The following is a 16196-nucleotide window of genomic DNA, read 5'->3' on the forward strand; positions in this document are numbered from 1 at the left end:
ACATTCCCGTAACAGGACGGGAAGCAGGGAGGGTCAAAAGTGTGTATGTTCATCCTCTAATGCATGCACAGTTCATTTTTAAGATAAAGCAGTTGCTAATTCAACGATTTTAAAGCCTTTACTTGAATAATAATCCGCATTTTACCGATTGTTTCCTATTCTTAATGCTTGTGTTTTCAAAACTTCCAATCATAAGACACTGCATTTTCTAAGATTGTTCTGTGAACTTTTATTGATCGTTTTAAATAGAAATACTTCAGAAGAAGTGCTTCACTGAGTCCGAGCTGTGACTACATGTTTCTTTATCCCCCACATGGAGAAACAGGAACAACACTGCTGCCAAACTCACAGCCTGCCAAACAACAACAACAACAACAACAATAACAACAGTGCATTGGCTTTCGTCCAACTAAAAAAGCACACACCTCTCCCAGAAAAACAGGCAGATAAAAGGACAAATAAATCTGAGTTTTCATCCAAATAAAGCTCAATAAAATGTGACAGAAAGGGGTAATCTTTGCAGGAGGTATTTTTATAGACTTGCTCTTAATGTACCCTGCCCTCATTCTGCTTGATTTCACAGCCATCAAAAACTTCTACGCAGCAACAAAAAAAGTAAAGGCTTGCATGCCTCCCCCTTATCAGAGGAAAAGGGAGATTTTTGGCATAATCTTTCAAAACCACAGATCTAATTTAACTCGTTTCCATGTTTTTACACAAGGTGAACTCAGAAAGAATTAATAGAAATTGATTTTTTTGTCACACCTCCGCACTACTTTTGATTTGCCTTGGGAATTTGTATTAACAATCCTTATAATATCCATCAGCGTAGTTTTTAAATTACCCCTTAATGTAAAAAAAATTGAGTTAACAAGAAAAATATGACATCAATTCAAAGTTATGCTGCTAATTTAGCCTGTAACTTCATTTATATTAATTATAGCAACACAAAATATCTCTTAAACATACCTTTATACATTTACCTTAACATATAAGTCAATTATTTATGTATTTATTTATTTATTGAGTGGATGAAATAGGGCACATTTGTAGAAAAAAGGCTACATCTGCACTGATTTGGCACCAAAATGAATGAAATCCTCACAAAACACTGCTCTTTTATACACTATTACACAATATGTAATCAAATAGAGATATAAAACGGACACTTTCACCAAGAATTGCTTAAATAAATCAATGTTTAATGGCTAATTTCCTCTCTTTTCTATCTGTGTTTTGGCTCCGGAGCTGTCCGCGGTGCTGAAACATCTCAGTCCGTAAATAGGCTCCAGAGCCCCGGGGTTAAACCAGAGGAAACCTGGGAGTCTTCTTCCGAGAGAAGCTGCTTTATCCTCTCATTTAATCCTGACAACAAACAGCTACTTTAATCCTGTAATATATGTAACACGGACAGAAGCTCTGCGTGCAAAAACAGAAACAAAAAACACCAGAAAGTTCCAGGGATTTGAGCAGAAAATGAGAATGAAACCCATCAGTCGCAGGGGGTTAACTTGACCCAGCCACCTCAGGGTGAGAAATAAACGACGACACTTTAAATCCGACACAGATTTCTTATGCATAATTATGATTGAATCAGGTGTGTGTGGTGTGTGTCTGCAGCAGGAGAGTCTTTCCATTTACCTGGTGCGGTTTCCTCTGCTCTTCTGGCTTTGATTTGGCTGTTTTTTCTTCACTTTCAGTAGAAATGTCGCTCCGTGCTGCAGCAGCTCTCCGGGACTGAGATGTGGATTATTAAATGGAAACACACCGAGCCCCCCTCACCACCATGAGGGGAGAGAAATCACAAACTTCCTGTTCAGGTTTTACAAAATAAAAGCATGAGGAGTTAACCCTCTTGTTAGATAACGTGGACTTATTAGAATTCCTTCATTAGTCCCACAGCAGTGTTACAGCATAAGTGGCCGAGCAGCTACATAAAGCATGCAACAATAACAAAAAAAAGAAGTACACATTAGTATTCATATATTTAATACAAATAAAGACAAATACGTACAGAACCATGGCTTAAAGAAACAAGGCATCAAGGTAACAAGGTAACAAGGCAACAAGGCATCAAGGCAACAAGGCATCAAGGCAACAAGGCAACCAGGCAAGAAATGAAGCTAAATATCTCCCAAAGTTAACCACCATGAAAAAACTAAATGTTTTCATAAATCGTCTCTTCTACACTCAAATATTTGAGGTCTTTACTGCCATGAGATCCTTGCTTGTCTCCTGTTTTCTAATCTACAAGTTTAAGTGAACATTTTGTAAACAATAGAAGAATATATTGAATTGAACTGAATCAAAATCAGTTGAATTAAAGGAGAAGAGACAGACAGTAGCACAAATCTATTCTAACCAAACGTCTTTTAAAATGCCAAAAGCCATCTGTGTGTGTGTGTGTGTGTGTGTGTGTGTGTGTGTGTGTGTGTGTGTGTGTGTGTGTGTGTGTGTGTGTGTGTGTGTGTGTGTGTGTGTGTGTGTGTGTGTGTGTGTGTAGTGTTGTGCTACTCCATTTTAAATTGTGTTTAATATACTATATTGTTTATCTTCAATAAAGCCATCTAGAAAAAGCACTTAACAACTTGTAACCGGAGATAAATTAAACATCTTGAATCTATAAACTCTAATTGTAAACATTGCAGCTCTAATAATTTAGTATTTCGATTTAAATAAATAATATTTGGGGGATTTTTTTGGCATTTTGTCATCAACATCTATCGGAGGCTTTTATTTTGGTGGGTCAGTCACTTCACTTCCGGCCTCATCGTGTGCAATTTGATGCTGCTCACAAAATGGCCGCGCCCTCTGATGTCACAGGGAGGAGATACACGATGTTTTACTGTCAGCTATCTGAAGAGACAACAGCTCAGTTAAAATCCTACCAAAAGGGAATAAATCTAATAAATCACTTTAATCTAAAACACACAGGATGAAGGGTTGCGTGTGAGAGAGTGGATTAGTAAAAATACAATTAAGGAAATCAAGGGATTTTATTGCAATGCATTTTTAATATTATTTGTCAATATATATTAAAAAAAGACGCTTTAAAAATGCGTGGGACTAAAACAAATGTATATTACTGTAAATAATATTTGCCAGCATCAGAATCATTACAAGGGCATTTTTACAAAGCAATTTTTTTATATTAAATATATTGTTTATTCAGACAGATATTTAATACTGAGGCAAAAACTGGATTATTTTTATTTTAAGATTATTCACGTTTATGGCATTACTTTGTGGGACTAGTCTGTGGTTAGTCTGAGATGTATTTTAAGAAAAGATGTTCCTCTTCTCAATCTTTACAAATCTGACCTTTACAATCCGGCAGAAGATAACCAGCTGGGAACATTCAAAGGGCAAAGGTTCTGCAGGTACCATCTGACACACACACACACACACACACACACACACACACACACACACACACACACACACACACACACACACACACACACACACACACACACACACACACACACACACACACACACACACACACACACACACACACACACACACACACACACACACGGCTTTTGGCATTTTAAAAGACGTTGGGTTGGAAGAGATTTATGCTACTGTCTGTCTCTTCTTTAATTCAACTGATTTTGATTCAGTTCAATATATTCTTCTATTGTTTACAAAATGTCCGCTTAAGCTTGTAGATAAGAAAACACGAGACCAACAAGGATCTCAAGGCAGTACAGACCTCAAATATTTGAGTGTAAGAGACGATTTATGCAAAATAATGTTGTTTTTTCATTCACTGGTTAACTTTGGGAGATATTTAGCTTTATTTCTTGCCTTGTTACCTTGTTACCTTGTTGCCTTGTTGCCTTGTTCCTTTGTTGCCTTGTTGCCTTGTAGCCTTGTTGCCTTGTTACCTTATGTTTCCTTGCCTTGTTGCCTTGTCACCTTGCCTTGTCTTGCTGCCTTGTTGCCTTGTTGCCTCGTCAACTTGCCTTGTCTTACCTTGTCTTGCTGTCTTGTTGCCTTGTTGCCTTGTTAGCTTGCCTTGTCTTGTCGTCTTTGGCCTTGTTGCCTTGTTACCTTGCCTTGTTACCTTGCCTTGTCCTGTCGTCGTGTTGCCTCGCTACCTTGCTCTGTTCCCTTGGTTTGGTTGTGTTGCTTCTGTAGATATCTCCTCCCACGAGTTACACAGAAAATATATATAGAAAGTATATTTAAACATTACATTTCACAAAACTTGTAACACAAAAATAAATGGTCTTAATGTCAGAAATGAATCGAGGAAGCTTCACATTCATATCTACATGTTTTACCGTATCCACTGTCAGTAAATGCTGTCTTCTCCATGGAGTTGTTTACTTTACTTTATGTCACCTTTACTGTTTTAACTCGCTTCACGTCTCTGTCTTTTTCTCTCAGTGTATTTCGGGAGTCTTCAGTATTCATGTGTCAGGCCTTGTGGCGATGCAAAAATAAATCAAAAGTGATTATGTAAGAAGAGAAGGACTGCAGGGGAAACGGCTCCATTCACTGAGGAGAGGCTTTCTGCACGAGGAAGCTATTTGAGCATGCTTCATATTAACCTGCAGTGTTTGAGACATATGGTCAGTCAGTGAAGAGGGGTAACAAAAGATATCAGCATGAAACTATCCCTTTGATTTGTTTAAATGGACAATAGTAGAAGTTGATTTGCAAGTATGCAAATAAGGCAACTTTAATATGTGTGCATTTACAATGACTGAATATAAATATCAACATTGGATAAAATCAGGGGGGGGGGGGGAGTGTGTGGGAGAGAAACTCCCTCTGGATTTTAGCATCTGCAGACCATTCACATGCACTAAAAACCTATATAACGCTAGGGAAGGGAAAACCCCAAAAGAATAAGAGGAGCCCTTTAATAAAGACCTGTTTACAGAATAGACAAAAACAAGAAGTCCAATCGAGGCGTTTCTTGCAGAGGGAGGACATTTTAGATTTTGCAGGCCATGCACTAAATCCTATATAACGCACTGCAGGAGAGGGAACACCCCAACACACAGGGTACCATGCAGCTCTTAGGAAAGTGAAGAAAATGTGTCTTTATAGCTATTTTTCAAGACTAGGTTACAAAGGGAGTAGAGAAAAGAGAAATACTGCAGTTCAATCAGGAGAGACTTCATTTTGCTTCAAGAACATTCATTGAAACATGTCATGTGATAAATGTGAAGTCTTTGGCGATTAGACCCCGAATCCTGAAATGGTATATCTAACGGGGGAAATGCAGCCGTGAGCATATACACGGGGGCGGGCGGCAGCATGAAAACCTGAAATAACAGCTGACTGGAGGAGAGAGGAGAACCATTTTAAAGTTTGGCTGCAGCTCGCTGATTGGCTGCTGGAGATTGAGGTGAAATGTAATAGGTTATAGAGGAAGCCCATAATGAGCTGATTATAAGCAGCTGCGGACTGAATGTATATCCTGGGTGTTTCTCAATGTCGAGCACGCTTGCTTGGTAGCACATGTCTTCCGAGTCACTTGCTTCAGAAGTAAGGCAAGAATCCTTCCTGGCATTCGGAAAACAAAGAGTGAAACAGGCGAGCAAGTGTGCAGGTGTGCGTCATATGAGAGGCCCCGCCTTACATTTTCCGCCACAGATTTGGGGAAATTGGTCCGTGCGAAAAGCATTGTGGGGATTTTTAGACCGCGGAGTCTACACATGTGCAGCCTCGAAATTTCTCCAAACGAAGTACGCCGGCCTCGGTAGAATTCCAAGTATGCTGGAGATTGGAACAGTCCTTCGGCGGCACTCGATGACGTAGCATGCTTGAAATAGTGGCTCTGGGGCAGCTTTCCTCCACATTGAGAAACACCCTGAGTCTTCCTGAAAGAACTTGCGCCGAGCTTCATAAGTCCAATAGAGGGAGGACATTGTAGCCTTTGCAGACCATTTACATGCGCACACACACACACACACACACACACACACACACACACACACACACACACACACACACACACACACACACACACACACACACACACACACACACACACACACACACACACACACACACACACTTTGATAAGAGATGATGTGCTTCATCTCTTTTATCTGATCCTTCTTTTTGCTGCTTTTCTGTATTTGTTTCTATCTGTAAGTACGAGTGAAGCGTGTGACATGTTGTCGATAAAGATCTTCTGACTCTCTTCGTAGGAGTAATAATGTTGATGTACATTTCATATAATGTCCCTGTATGTTAACATGCCACAATTAACATCCTTTTGTGTTTAGATTTCCCATTTACAACTGATTTGAAAATATTCTCACCAATTTCCATTTATTTTCTCAATTGTTTGTTTATAAAATGTCTGAAAATAGGGAAAAGTGTCTTATTTTGTTAGTTTTAACCCCAAAATATTCAATTTAATGAGATATTTCACATTAAAACCCTATTTTCTGACATCTTTGCATTAAAAAAGTGTATCATCAAAAATGTATCATCATGTAAACCAAAGTAACCCCATTTTTGTTTAGTTTTCCCACTTCATTTCACATTTTAATTGTAAATATTACAGGAATTTACAATTATTATCCCAATGGTTTGTTAATAAAATGTCAGAAAACAGTGAAAAAGTGTCTTCCAGTTTCCCACAGTCCAACGCGATGTCTTTTAATGTCGTGTTGTTTCATTTAAAATCCTTAATATGATATAAATCTACATATTTCCGAGGCCAAAAAGAGCATTTTCTGAAATCTTTGCATTCAAAATCAGTAGATAATCAAAATATATTTTCTATATATTCTTTTCTCTATTGGTGCTTATTGAGGTGTGGGTTTAAAATGTAGTTTTTCTAATTGCTTAGTTGTATTTTCTCAAGCTTTTAGCATTTCAACTCAACAGGACCTTTCCACCAACACACAGATTGAGTTGAAGATAAAAGTGTGACACGAACATTAGACCAACGTGAATAAAGGAACAAACACAACAAAAGTCAAACATGAGTCAATATTTACTGAAACACAGTCAACACAAAAGATACATTAGGAATTAGATAACATTAATAACAACACACAAGCATCAGTTACCAAGGAGACCTCCAGCTGAACAGACCTGTAGCAACAACTGCACCATTCCTTTTACTTACGTCTAAACATGTAAGTAGCATTTTCAATCTGACTTCAAACGTTCTCCAGTCAAACAAACTTTAGTAGAAAATATCTGTGAGTCCACAAGGAAACATCTGTGTGGAAAACACACACACACACACACACACACACACACACACACACACACACACACACACACACACACACACACACACACACACACACACACACACACACACACACACACACACACACACACACACACACACACACACACACACACACACACACACACACACACACACACACACACACACACACCTTCTTCTGGTTCATCATGTAAGTTTTTGGTGAGTTTCTCAACGAGCCTTGTGTCCATAAAATAAAAAAACCTCCGAACATTCTGCGTCTGCTTCTCTTAGTAATGTTCCTGAAAGATCCACAAACAAAACGAACCGTTCGTCTGTCGCTCTCTGGACGAGTGTGTGTGTGTGTGTGTGTGTGTGTGTGTGTGTGTGTGTGTGTGTGTGTGTGTGTGTGTGTGTGTGTGTGTCCTCATCCCTGCAGGTCAAAGGTCCGGAGGCAGTGACTGGAGCAACAATAAGCCACAAAACTCACCGTCGTCCTGCGGAGGAGAGAAGGGAGAATAAATGCGTTCAAGTTATATTTTATATTCCAAAAGTAAGTTTCAAATGTAAAATAACTCAAACGTTATTAGATATGGGTGTTTTGTTTGAAGCTGAAGCACCAATTTGTTCATGTTTTTGGTAATTGCAGGTGTTGACTATATTAGACATTATTTATCCATATGTTTTTATAGCAATACATTTATACAATTATACAGATTTCCCTTTTTAGTTTCAGATATCCTGTTCTTCACAAGTCAATATTTACCCACTATATTTTGTGAAGTTATCTTTAAAATGTAATGGATTCTGATGTTTATATTTGAAATAAGGGAATAACCTGCCTTTATTTGGGTTTGAACTAAAATAAGGTGCGTTTGATCTCTGAAGGTGAGTCATGTCTATAGAGGTGCGTTTGATCTGTGAAGGTGAGTCATGTCTATAGAGGTGCGTTTGATCTGTGAAGGTGAGTCATGTCTATAGAGGTGCGTTTGATCTGTGAAGGTGCGTTTGATCTGTGAAGGTGAGTTTGATCTGTGAAGGTGAGTTATGTCTATAGAGGTGCGTTTGATCTGTGAAGGTGAGTCATGTCTATAGAGGTGCGTTTGATCTGTGAAGGTGCGTTTGTTCTGTGAAGGTGAGTTTGATCTGTGAAGGTGCGTTTGATCTGTGAAGGTGAGTTATGTCTATAGAGGTGCGTTTGATCTGTGAAGGTGAGTCATGTCTATAGAGGTGCGTTTGTTCTGTGAAGGTGAGTCATGTCTATAGAGGTGCGTTTGATCTGTGAAGGTGAGTCATGTCTATAGAGGTGCGTTTGATCTGTGAAGGTGCGTTTGTTCTGTGAAGGTGAGTTTGATCTGTGAAGGTGCGTTTGATCTGTGAAGGTGAGTTATGTCTATAGAGGTGCGTTTGATCTGTGAAGGTGAGTCATGTCTATAGAGGTGCGTTTGTTCTGTGAAGGTGAGTCATGTCTATAGAGGTGCGTTTGATCTGTGAAGGTGAGTCATGTCTATAGAGGTGCGTTTGATCTGTGAAGGTGAGTCATGTCTATAGAGGTGCGTTTGATCTGTGAAGGGGAGTCATGTCTATAGAGGTGCGTTTGTTCTGTGAAGGTGAGTCTTGTCTATAGAGGTGCGTTTGATCTGTGAAGGTGAGTCATGTCTATAGAGGTGCGTTTGATCTGTGAAGGTGAGTCATGTCGATAGAGGTGCGTTTGATCTGTGAAGGTGAGTCATGTCGATAGAGGTGCGTTTGATCTTTGAAGGCGAGTCATGTCTATAGAGGTGCGTTTGATCTGTGAAGGCGAGTCATGTCTATAGAGGTGCGTTTGATCTGTGAAGGCGAGTCATGTCTATAGAGGTGCGTTTGATCTGTGAAGGTGAGTCATGTCTATAGAGGTGCGTTTGATCTGTGAAGGTGAGTCATGTCTATAGAGGTGCGTTTGATCTCTGAAGGTGAGTCATGTCTATAGAGGTGCGTTTGATCTCTGAAGGTGAGTCATGTCTATAGAGGTGCGTTTGATCTGTGAAGGTGAGTCATGTCTATAGAGGTGCGTTTGATCTGTGAAGGTGAGTCATGTCTATAGAGGTGCGTTTGATCTGTGAAGGTGAGTTATGTCTATAGAGGTGCGTTTGATCTGTGAAGGTGAGTCATGTCTATAGAGGTGCGTTTGTTCTGTGAAGGTGAGTCATGTCTATAGAGGTGCGTTTGATCTGTGAAGGTGAGTCATGTCTATAGAGGTGCGTTTGATCTGTGAAGGTGAGTCATGTCTATAGAGGTGCGTTTGATCTGTGAAGGGGAGTCATGTCTATAGAGGTGCGTTTGTTCTGTGAAGGTGAGTCTTGTCTATAGAGGTGCGTTTGATCTGTGAAGGTGAGTCATGTCTATAGAGGTGCGTTTGATCTGTGAAGGTGAGTCATGTCGATAGAGGTGCGTTTGATCTGTGAAGGTGAGTCATGTCGATAGAGGTGCGTTTGATCTTTGAAGGCGAGTCATGTCTATAGAGGTGCGTTTGATCTGTGAAGGCGAGTCATGTCTATAGAGGTGCGTTTGATCTGTGAAGGTGAGTCATGTCTATAGAGGTGCGTTTGATCTGTGAAGGTGAGTCATGTCTATAGAGGTGCGTTTGATCTGTGAAGGTGAGTCATGTCTATAGAGGTGCGTTTGATCTCTGAAGGTGAGTCATGTCTATAGAGGTGCGTTTGATCTCTGAAGGTGAGTCATGTCTATAGAGGTGCGTTTGATCTGTGAAGGTGAGTCATGTCTATAGAGGTGCGTTTGTTCTGTGAAGGTGAGTTATGTCTATAGAGGTGCGTTTGATCTGTGAAGGTGAGTCATGTCTATAGAGGTGCGTTTGATCTGTGAAGGTGAGTCATGTCTATAGAGGTGCGTTTGATCTGTGAAGGTGAGTCATGTCTATAGAGGTGCGTTTGATCTGTGAAGGTGAGTCATGTCTATAGAGGTGCGTTTGATCTGTGAAGGTGAGTCATGTCTATAGAGGTGCGTTTGATCTGTGAAGGTGAGTCATGTCTATAGAGGTGCGTTTGATCTGTGAAGGTGAGTCATGTCTATAAAGGTGCGTGTGATCTGACCTGCGGTGCACCCCTGCCAGCGCGGTGTCCCTCAGAGGGAACAGCTTGGGGAAGATGGTGGTGAACATGGTCTGACTGCAGCGGTGACAGTGACCCAGAGGGAAGTGGAGTAGCTGGAGGAGACTCTGGGGCAGACAGAGGGGTGGGGGCAGACTGAGGAGGGGGGGGGCCAGGTCTGGAGACACAGGGAGGGGGGAGGGGGGGGGGGGGTTATTGGACACGTTTACAGTCAAAGAGGTCACTTCAATGTAATTGGAGCATCACACTTTCTTTTTGGTTAATTCCAATTCTTTGAGACGTCAAACCATAATTTCACTCGGACAACTCACGTGTTTCTTTAACATGTTTATTAGAAGCAGCATAGTTTGAGTTTGGCGACTAGGCTCGGGCCTCATCACTCCACAGATATACATAGCACCATGAGTGATGATTACATAACTAACCCCCCGAGCCTACAGGTGGAAGCTGGGTTAGAAGCTGGGTTAGAAGCTGGGGTGGAAGCTGGGGTGGAAGCTGGGGTGGAAGCTGGGGTGGAAGCTGGGGTGGAAGCTGAGGTGGAAGCTGAGGTGGAAGCTGAGGTGGAAGATGGGTTAGAAGCTGGGTTAGAAGCTGGGGTGGAAGCTGGGGTGGAAGCTGGGGTGGAAGCTGAGGTGGAAGCTGGGGTGGAAGCTGGGGTGGAAGCTGGGGTGGAAGATGGGTTAGAAGCTGGGTTAGAAGCTGGGTTAGAAGCTGGGTTGGAAGTTGGGGTGGAAGCTGGGGTGGAAGCTGGGTTAGAAGCTGGGTTGGAAGTTGGGGTGGAAGCTGGGGTGGAAGCTGGGGTGGAAGCTGGGGTGGTGCTGGGGTGGAAGCTGGGGTGGAAGCTGGGGTGGAAGCTGGGGTGGAAGCTGGGGTGGAAGCTGGGGTGGAAGCTGGGGTGGAAGCTGGGGTGGAAGCTGAGGTGGAAGCTGGGTTGGAAGTTGGGCTGGAAGCTGGGTTGGAAGCTGGGGTGGAAGCTGGGGTGGAAGCTGGGTTGGAAGCTGGGTTGGAAGCTGGGTTGGAAGCTGGGTTGGAAGCTGGGGTGGTGGTGGGGCAGGCAAGCAGCATTAAGGTGGAAGTAGCTGAACAGCAGCAGCAAGCAATGCATGGAGAGAGATCTGGCACGTTCAATAGAGCGGCATATTAAGGAGACTCTGGTTGGTTGGTTGTAGAGTGGCAAGGGGCGTTATGTATGAATGCAGCAGAAGTGCTGGAGTTGACTGCCTGAACTAGCTCGCAGGCTCCGCCCCATTCGTGTAAATTTGATGGCAACAAATCTGATATTCAGAATAATAAGTAGAAGATGGACCTGTGAATCTTTATTACTAATAAACATGCATATAAACATAGTTTTCCGTCAATAATAGGTGTTTAAATGTTGGTGCATTCATGAATTCAAGAGTCATAAATAATAAAGACCATTGCTAAGTGTATTCCTTCAGATTTTGGAAAGTGTTTCACATGATATTGTGTTGTCATTTATGGTTTTCGTCAAAATGGTCTGTATTTGTATCTATTTACATTTTCTTGGTCAGTGAAGCACTTCAGGCTGTCGCTGTCCGTGGTGCTGAAGGAGCAGTGATTTTTTTTCCAGCGTGTCCCCCTTCTGTCACTTTTGTCTTGGATCTAAACTACAATAGCTAAGCGGGAGGGGGGGGGGGGGGTTAGTATTAAAAACGACAGAAGCATAAGACTTATCTTTTTTTGTGTGGTTTGCTAGTGTGTTGGAAACTCTCGAAATGAACTCGTCAAAGAGATGTCTTTCTTTGTTCTGGTTTCAGTCGTGACTGACCCCTGACCCCTGATCAGAGTAAAATAGACCCATGATCAGATCCATGGTTACCTTCCTGAGTGCTGGGATCTACGGTCTCTTGACATGTGAGGCTTATAGAATATGATTATGTATATGTTAAATATAACATCACAGCATTCAATTCTCTGATAATCAGAATTTCCATTACACTATTAAACCTCCAGTGTGCGAAAAAGTACACGTCCCACCGTCCGGGACGTGTACTTTACAATATTGGACAAGTAGATCTTTCAATTGACTTGTCCGGCGGACAAGTGACGTTTTTCGCCCTGATTTATGGACAAATGATTGATAAATTCAGTTTACAAAAGGCAGAACTCATTCGCAAAGTGTACGTGTCCACAATTGTTCGTTTATAAATGTTAGTTTCGGTTCTGCTTGACGATTCCTAAGGAAATGCATCTCGCCACTTTCTGTACAGTTAGACGGGGCGGGGCGGGGCGGAGCGGGAAGTGTAGCACAGTGGCAGGGTTGGGAAGCAAAACTCGGTTTTGAGTAGGAACAAATAACAATTGTCCGGTCCCGGGATTGATAATAGTTGTGAGGACAGGAGGCCGAGCCCCGCGGACCGCAGCTCTCTCTCTATGCTCCATATCAGCTGATCGCTGCACGGTGCAGCTCAGCGTCTCTCTCTCTCTCTCTACGCACAGCGGATCCGCTGCCCGTTTAACAGCCTCATCTTTGTCAAACTTTCTTATGTTCTTTCTCTAACACGTAATGAAGGTTATTAAGCGTTTTAGCTCCTATGTTGTTAATAATGACCGCCATTTCCTTTATGAAGTGAAGCAGCCTCCCTGTGTCCTCGCGCTGTCCTCACGTCCCCGGACCCCCAGACTCGGAGGAGCACAGGGATGTCAGTATTGTTTATGAAACAGGGTATAGAAAGTGGCTACATTATTGAAATGAAAATACTATTTATTTACTTTTACAAACAGTGAGCAGCTGCAGCAAGCGTATTGCAGGACATGTGTAAGCGTGCAAGCGTCTTTGAGTTGTAGAAAAGCGCTAGGCCTTAGGCTATAAATATTATTATTATTAGGCCTATGTGTTGGACATGTGTGGTTGGACTGTGTCTCACAGGAAGGTTGCAGCATGTGTGTTGCAGGACATGTGTTGGACACAGACTGTGTGGTTGGACTGTGTCTCACAGGCAGGTTGCAGCATGTGTGTTGCAGGACATGTGTTGGACACAGACTGTGTGGTTGGACTCTGTCTCACAGGCAGGTTGCAGTGTAACATCAGAGGAGACTGGGCCAATTGTACATTCTCAAACTGCACCACTTAGAACTAACTAAACAATGCAGAGATTATTTTTATATAATTGTATTCAATAACCCTAAGAAATTAAACAGTATGAAGTGATTTGTAAATAGGAATACAGATTTGACTTAATGTTTTCATAAATATATTTTTCTCCCAGTTTGTCATGGGACTTATTTTTACCTTCTCAAAGAACCGAAAATAACTGGAATCGAAAAAAAAAAAAAAAAAAGAAATCCAAACGATACCCAACCCTATGTGTGATGCAGTAAAATCTTACCGCTCACTTACGTTAGCGGTGTCGTAAAAACCGTGGGAAAAAATACGATGGCAAAGAAGAAGATTCCAGTGGCCTCAATTTGTGTCCATTCTGGACAAGTGAAAAATGTATTCAGACAAGTAAATTGCCAAACTCACTTGTCCATGGACAAGTACTCTCTAAAAACTTTTTCTCACACTGACTTCCATTAATATAAAGGGAGGTCAGGTACTCTTTAAAACAGCTGCTAGTTATGGGTACTTTTTACTGAAGTACATTTCAAAGCCTCTTTACTTTGACTTGAGTAAAGAAGTTTAGTCAGTGCTTCTACTTTCACCAGAGTATTTTTAAACACGAGTATCTGTACTTCTACTTGAGTAAAGGAAGTGTGAACTCTCTCTCCTCACCTGTCTTGCCGTGGTGGTAGATCCGGTGCAGGGCCCTCAGGGCGAGCTCCTCCAGGGGGACCACGTTCTCCGTCTCTGAGCCCACCACCTTCACCTCCGCGGGGAGGCCCACCAGAGCCTGACTCAGGGTCTCCCTCCCCCTCGACATCTGGGCCGACACACCACACCTGGAGGAGAAACACACATTCAGAGCATTTCCAGCCCACGTGCTCGGCCAGAAGCAGAAACAAGGGTCCTGGGTTTCAGATTGTGTTCAAAAGTTATTTTGACTTGTAATTGAATTAAGGTGGGGTCGGTCATTTTGAAGAAACCAGCTCGAGTGCGCTAGAATTTTAAAATACACAACCGGAGAAAATCTGCCCCTTCCTCACAGAGCCCCTCCTCCAACACACACGAACGCGCACATGACCAATGAGGGCACGAGATAAGTTTGTGCACAGATGGAGGCTGACAGGCAGGTAGGCCATCCAGTTACTTTAGCCGGGCCGGCTCAGATGATTGGTCGTGCTTTTTACAGTACTACAGCTTCCACAGGTGATATTTTTTATGTATTTATTGTCAAGAGCATTTAATATATTCATTGCTATCAGGATGTTAAGAGCATTCCATGGAATATAACAAAAAGTGTATCTCGAGCCGGTTTCTCAAACTTACCTACCCCACCTTTAAGTGAAGTATGCATGGCTTCACGTAAACTGGAGTATAAGTGGAATATCCTTTTTGTATTGAGCAACAATTTATAGGTATAGGACTTAAAGTGTTTTAATATGCATGACAGTGCTTTTGGTTCTATAAGGGTTGTAATGGTTACCCGCTGCAGCCGATGACCTTGTTGAAAAGATAGGAGGGAAATCCTTTCAGATCCACGTTGTTGTCAACAAACACAAACTGTAGCTCTCTCGATCTGCCCAGATCTGTGTAACACACACACACACACACACACACACACACACACACACACACACACACACACACACACACACACACACACACACACACACACACACACACACACACACACACACACACACACACACACACACACACACACACACACACACACACACACACACACACACACACACACACACACACACACACACACAGCTGATCAAATACATCGACTTTTTAAACAAAGGGCAAAATGAATCATGAGGAGCTTTACAAGAACTAAGGGATCGTCATTCTCTATTTAACAACAGTTTAATATTTAAGTGGTGCTTTATTCCAACGATGGGTGACAGGTGCAAACGTGCTACAACGGTCATTCCCTTCGGAGAAACACGCAGCTGCTTCGGAAACGAGTTAAATATAAAAACACAATCTTGAACTCATTGAGAAATATTCAAAAAACGGTTGTAAAATTAAAAGTTAAAGATAAAAGTTTACCCTCAATAAATGTTTGCTTTTGTCTCAGGATTTGTCTTTTTTGGGGGGTTTCTGTTTTAGCAAATAGAAAAAGCGTACCCTTACTTCACTCTGCTGCAATGTGCACCCCTGTAGACTACATGAGGAATTATTAAGAGCAACATTGTAATTCAAGAATGGAACTCCAATCAAATCCTGAGATAATGAAAGTTTCAAAAGCCGGCTGAAGTTGGTAGGATTCATCCTCTGGGACCATGAATGAATATACGCGTTAAATTGCAATACATCCATTACTTATTGAAAGATTTGAAGTCAAGCTTTAGTTATAAGGACTGACCGACCCAGCCTGCTAAAACGGTTTGAAAAAGCACGTTTTAAATCAGTGTAGCACCCCCTAACTGATCAGGCTGTAGCCGTGTTTGCATGCACTATGTCTGATGTACTGGATGTAAACAAATACATCAGAAGTGAAATTAGTGCTTTAAGATCAAAGGACCGAAAACAAAGCACTGTAGTCTTCTTGCACTATTTTGTATTTCTGTATTTGATTATATATGTTGCGTTGTTGGAGCTCAGGTCAGAAACATTCCATTGCCATGTCTACACTGTAGCTTTGTGCATGTGACCGTAAAAGCTTTGAACCTTTGAATAAGTCAAGCTGCCTACCGAGGGGCAGGAAGGTGAGGCGGTTGGCGGCCATGGACAGCTGGTTGAGGCGCTGCAGCCAGCAGAGCTGTCGGGGGAATCGAGTCAGCAGGTTGTGGTCGGCGGTGAGATTCTGCAGAGA

General features: G+C 42.0%; 1 protein-coding gene and 1 pseudogene across 2 annotated transcripts in view; both read right to left on the reverse strand.

Annotated features, from left to right (window-relative positions):
* The window catches only part of LOC307027354 (synaptosomal-associated protein 25-A-like), a 66340-nt pseudogene extending 64540 nt beyond the window's left edge, over positions 1 to 1800 (reverse strand). The window contains exon 1 of the transcript XR_013810605.1: positions 1642 to 1800. The product of XR_013810605.1 is annotated as a synaptosomal-associated protein 25-A-like (transcript). The remainder of the gene's footprint in view (positions 1 to 1641) is intronic.
* Positions 1801 to 6955: 5155 nt separating this feature from the next.
* lrrc28 (leucine rich repeat containing 28) overlaps positions 6956 to 16196 on the reverse strand; it is a 12784-nt gene continuing 3543 nt past the window's right edge. Inside the window, exons 4-8 of the mRNA XM_079662649.1 lie at positions 16076 to 16196; positions 14853 to 14955; positions 14042 to 14208; positions 10288 to 10462; positions 6956 to 7695 (exon numbers count right to left, since the gene is read on the reverse strand). Of these exons, the coding sequence (XP_079518775.1) occupies positions 7626 to 7695; positions 10288 to 10462; positions 14042 to 14208; positions 14853 to 14955; positions 16076 to 16196 (636 nt within the window). The 3' untranslated portion in view covers positions 6956 to 7625. The remainder of the gene's footprint in view (positions 7696 to 10287; positions 10463 to 14041; positions 14209 to 14852; positions 14956 to 16075) is intronic.

Source organism: Notothenia rossii (genome assembly GCF_949606895.1).
Source record: "Notothenia rossii genome assembly, chromosome: 2".
In the NCBI taxonomy this organism is placed as follows: domain Eukaryota; kingdom Metazoa; phylum Chordata; class Actinopteri; order Perciformes; family Nototheniidae; genus Notothenia; species Notothenia rossii.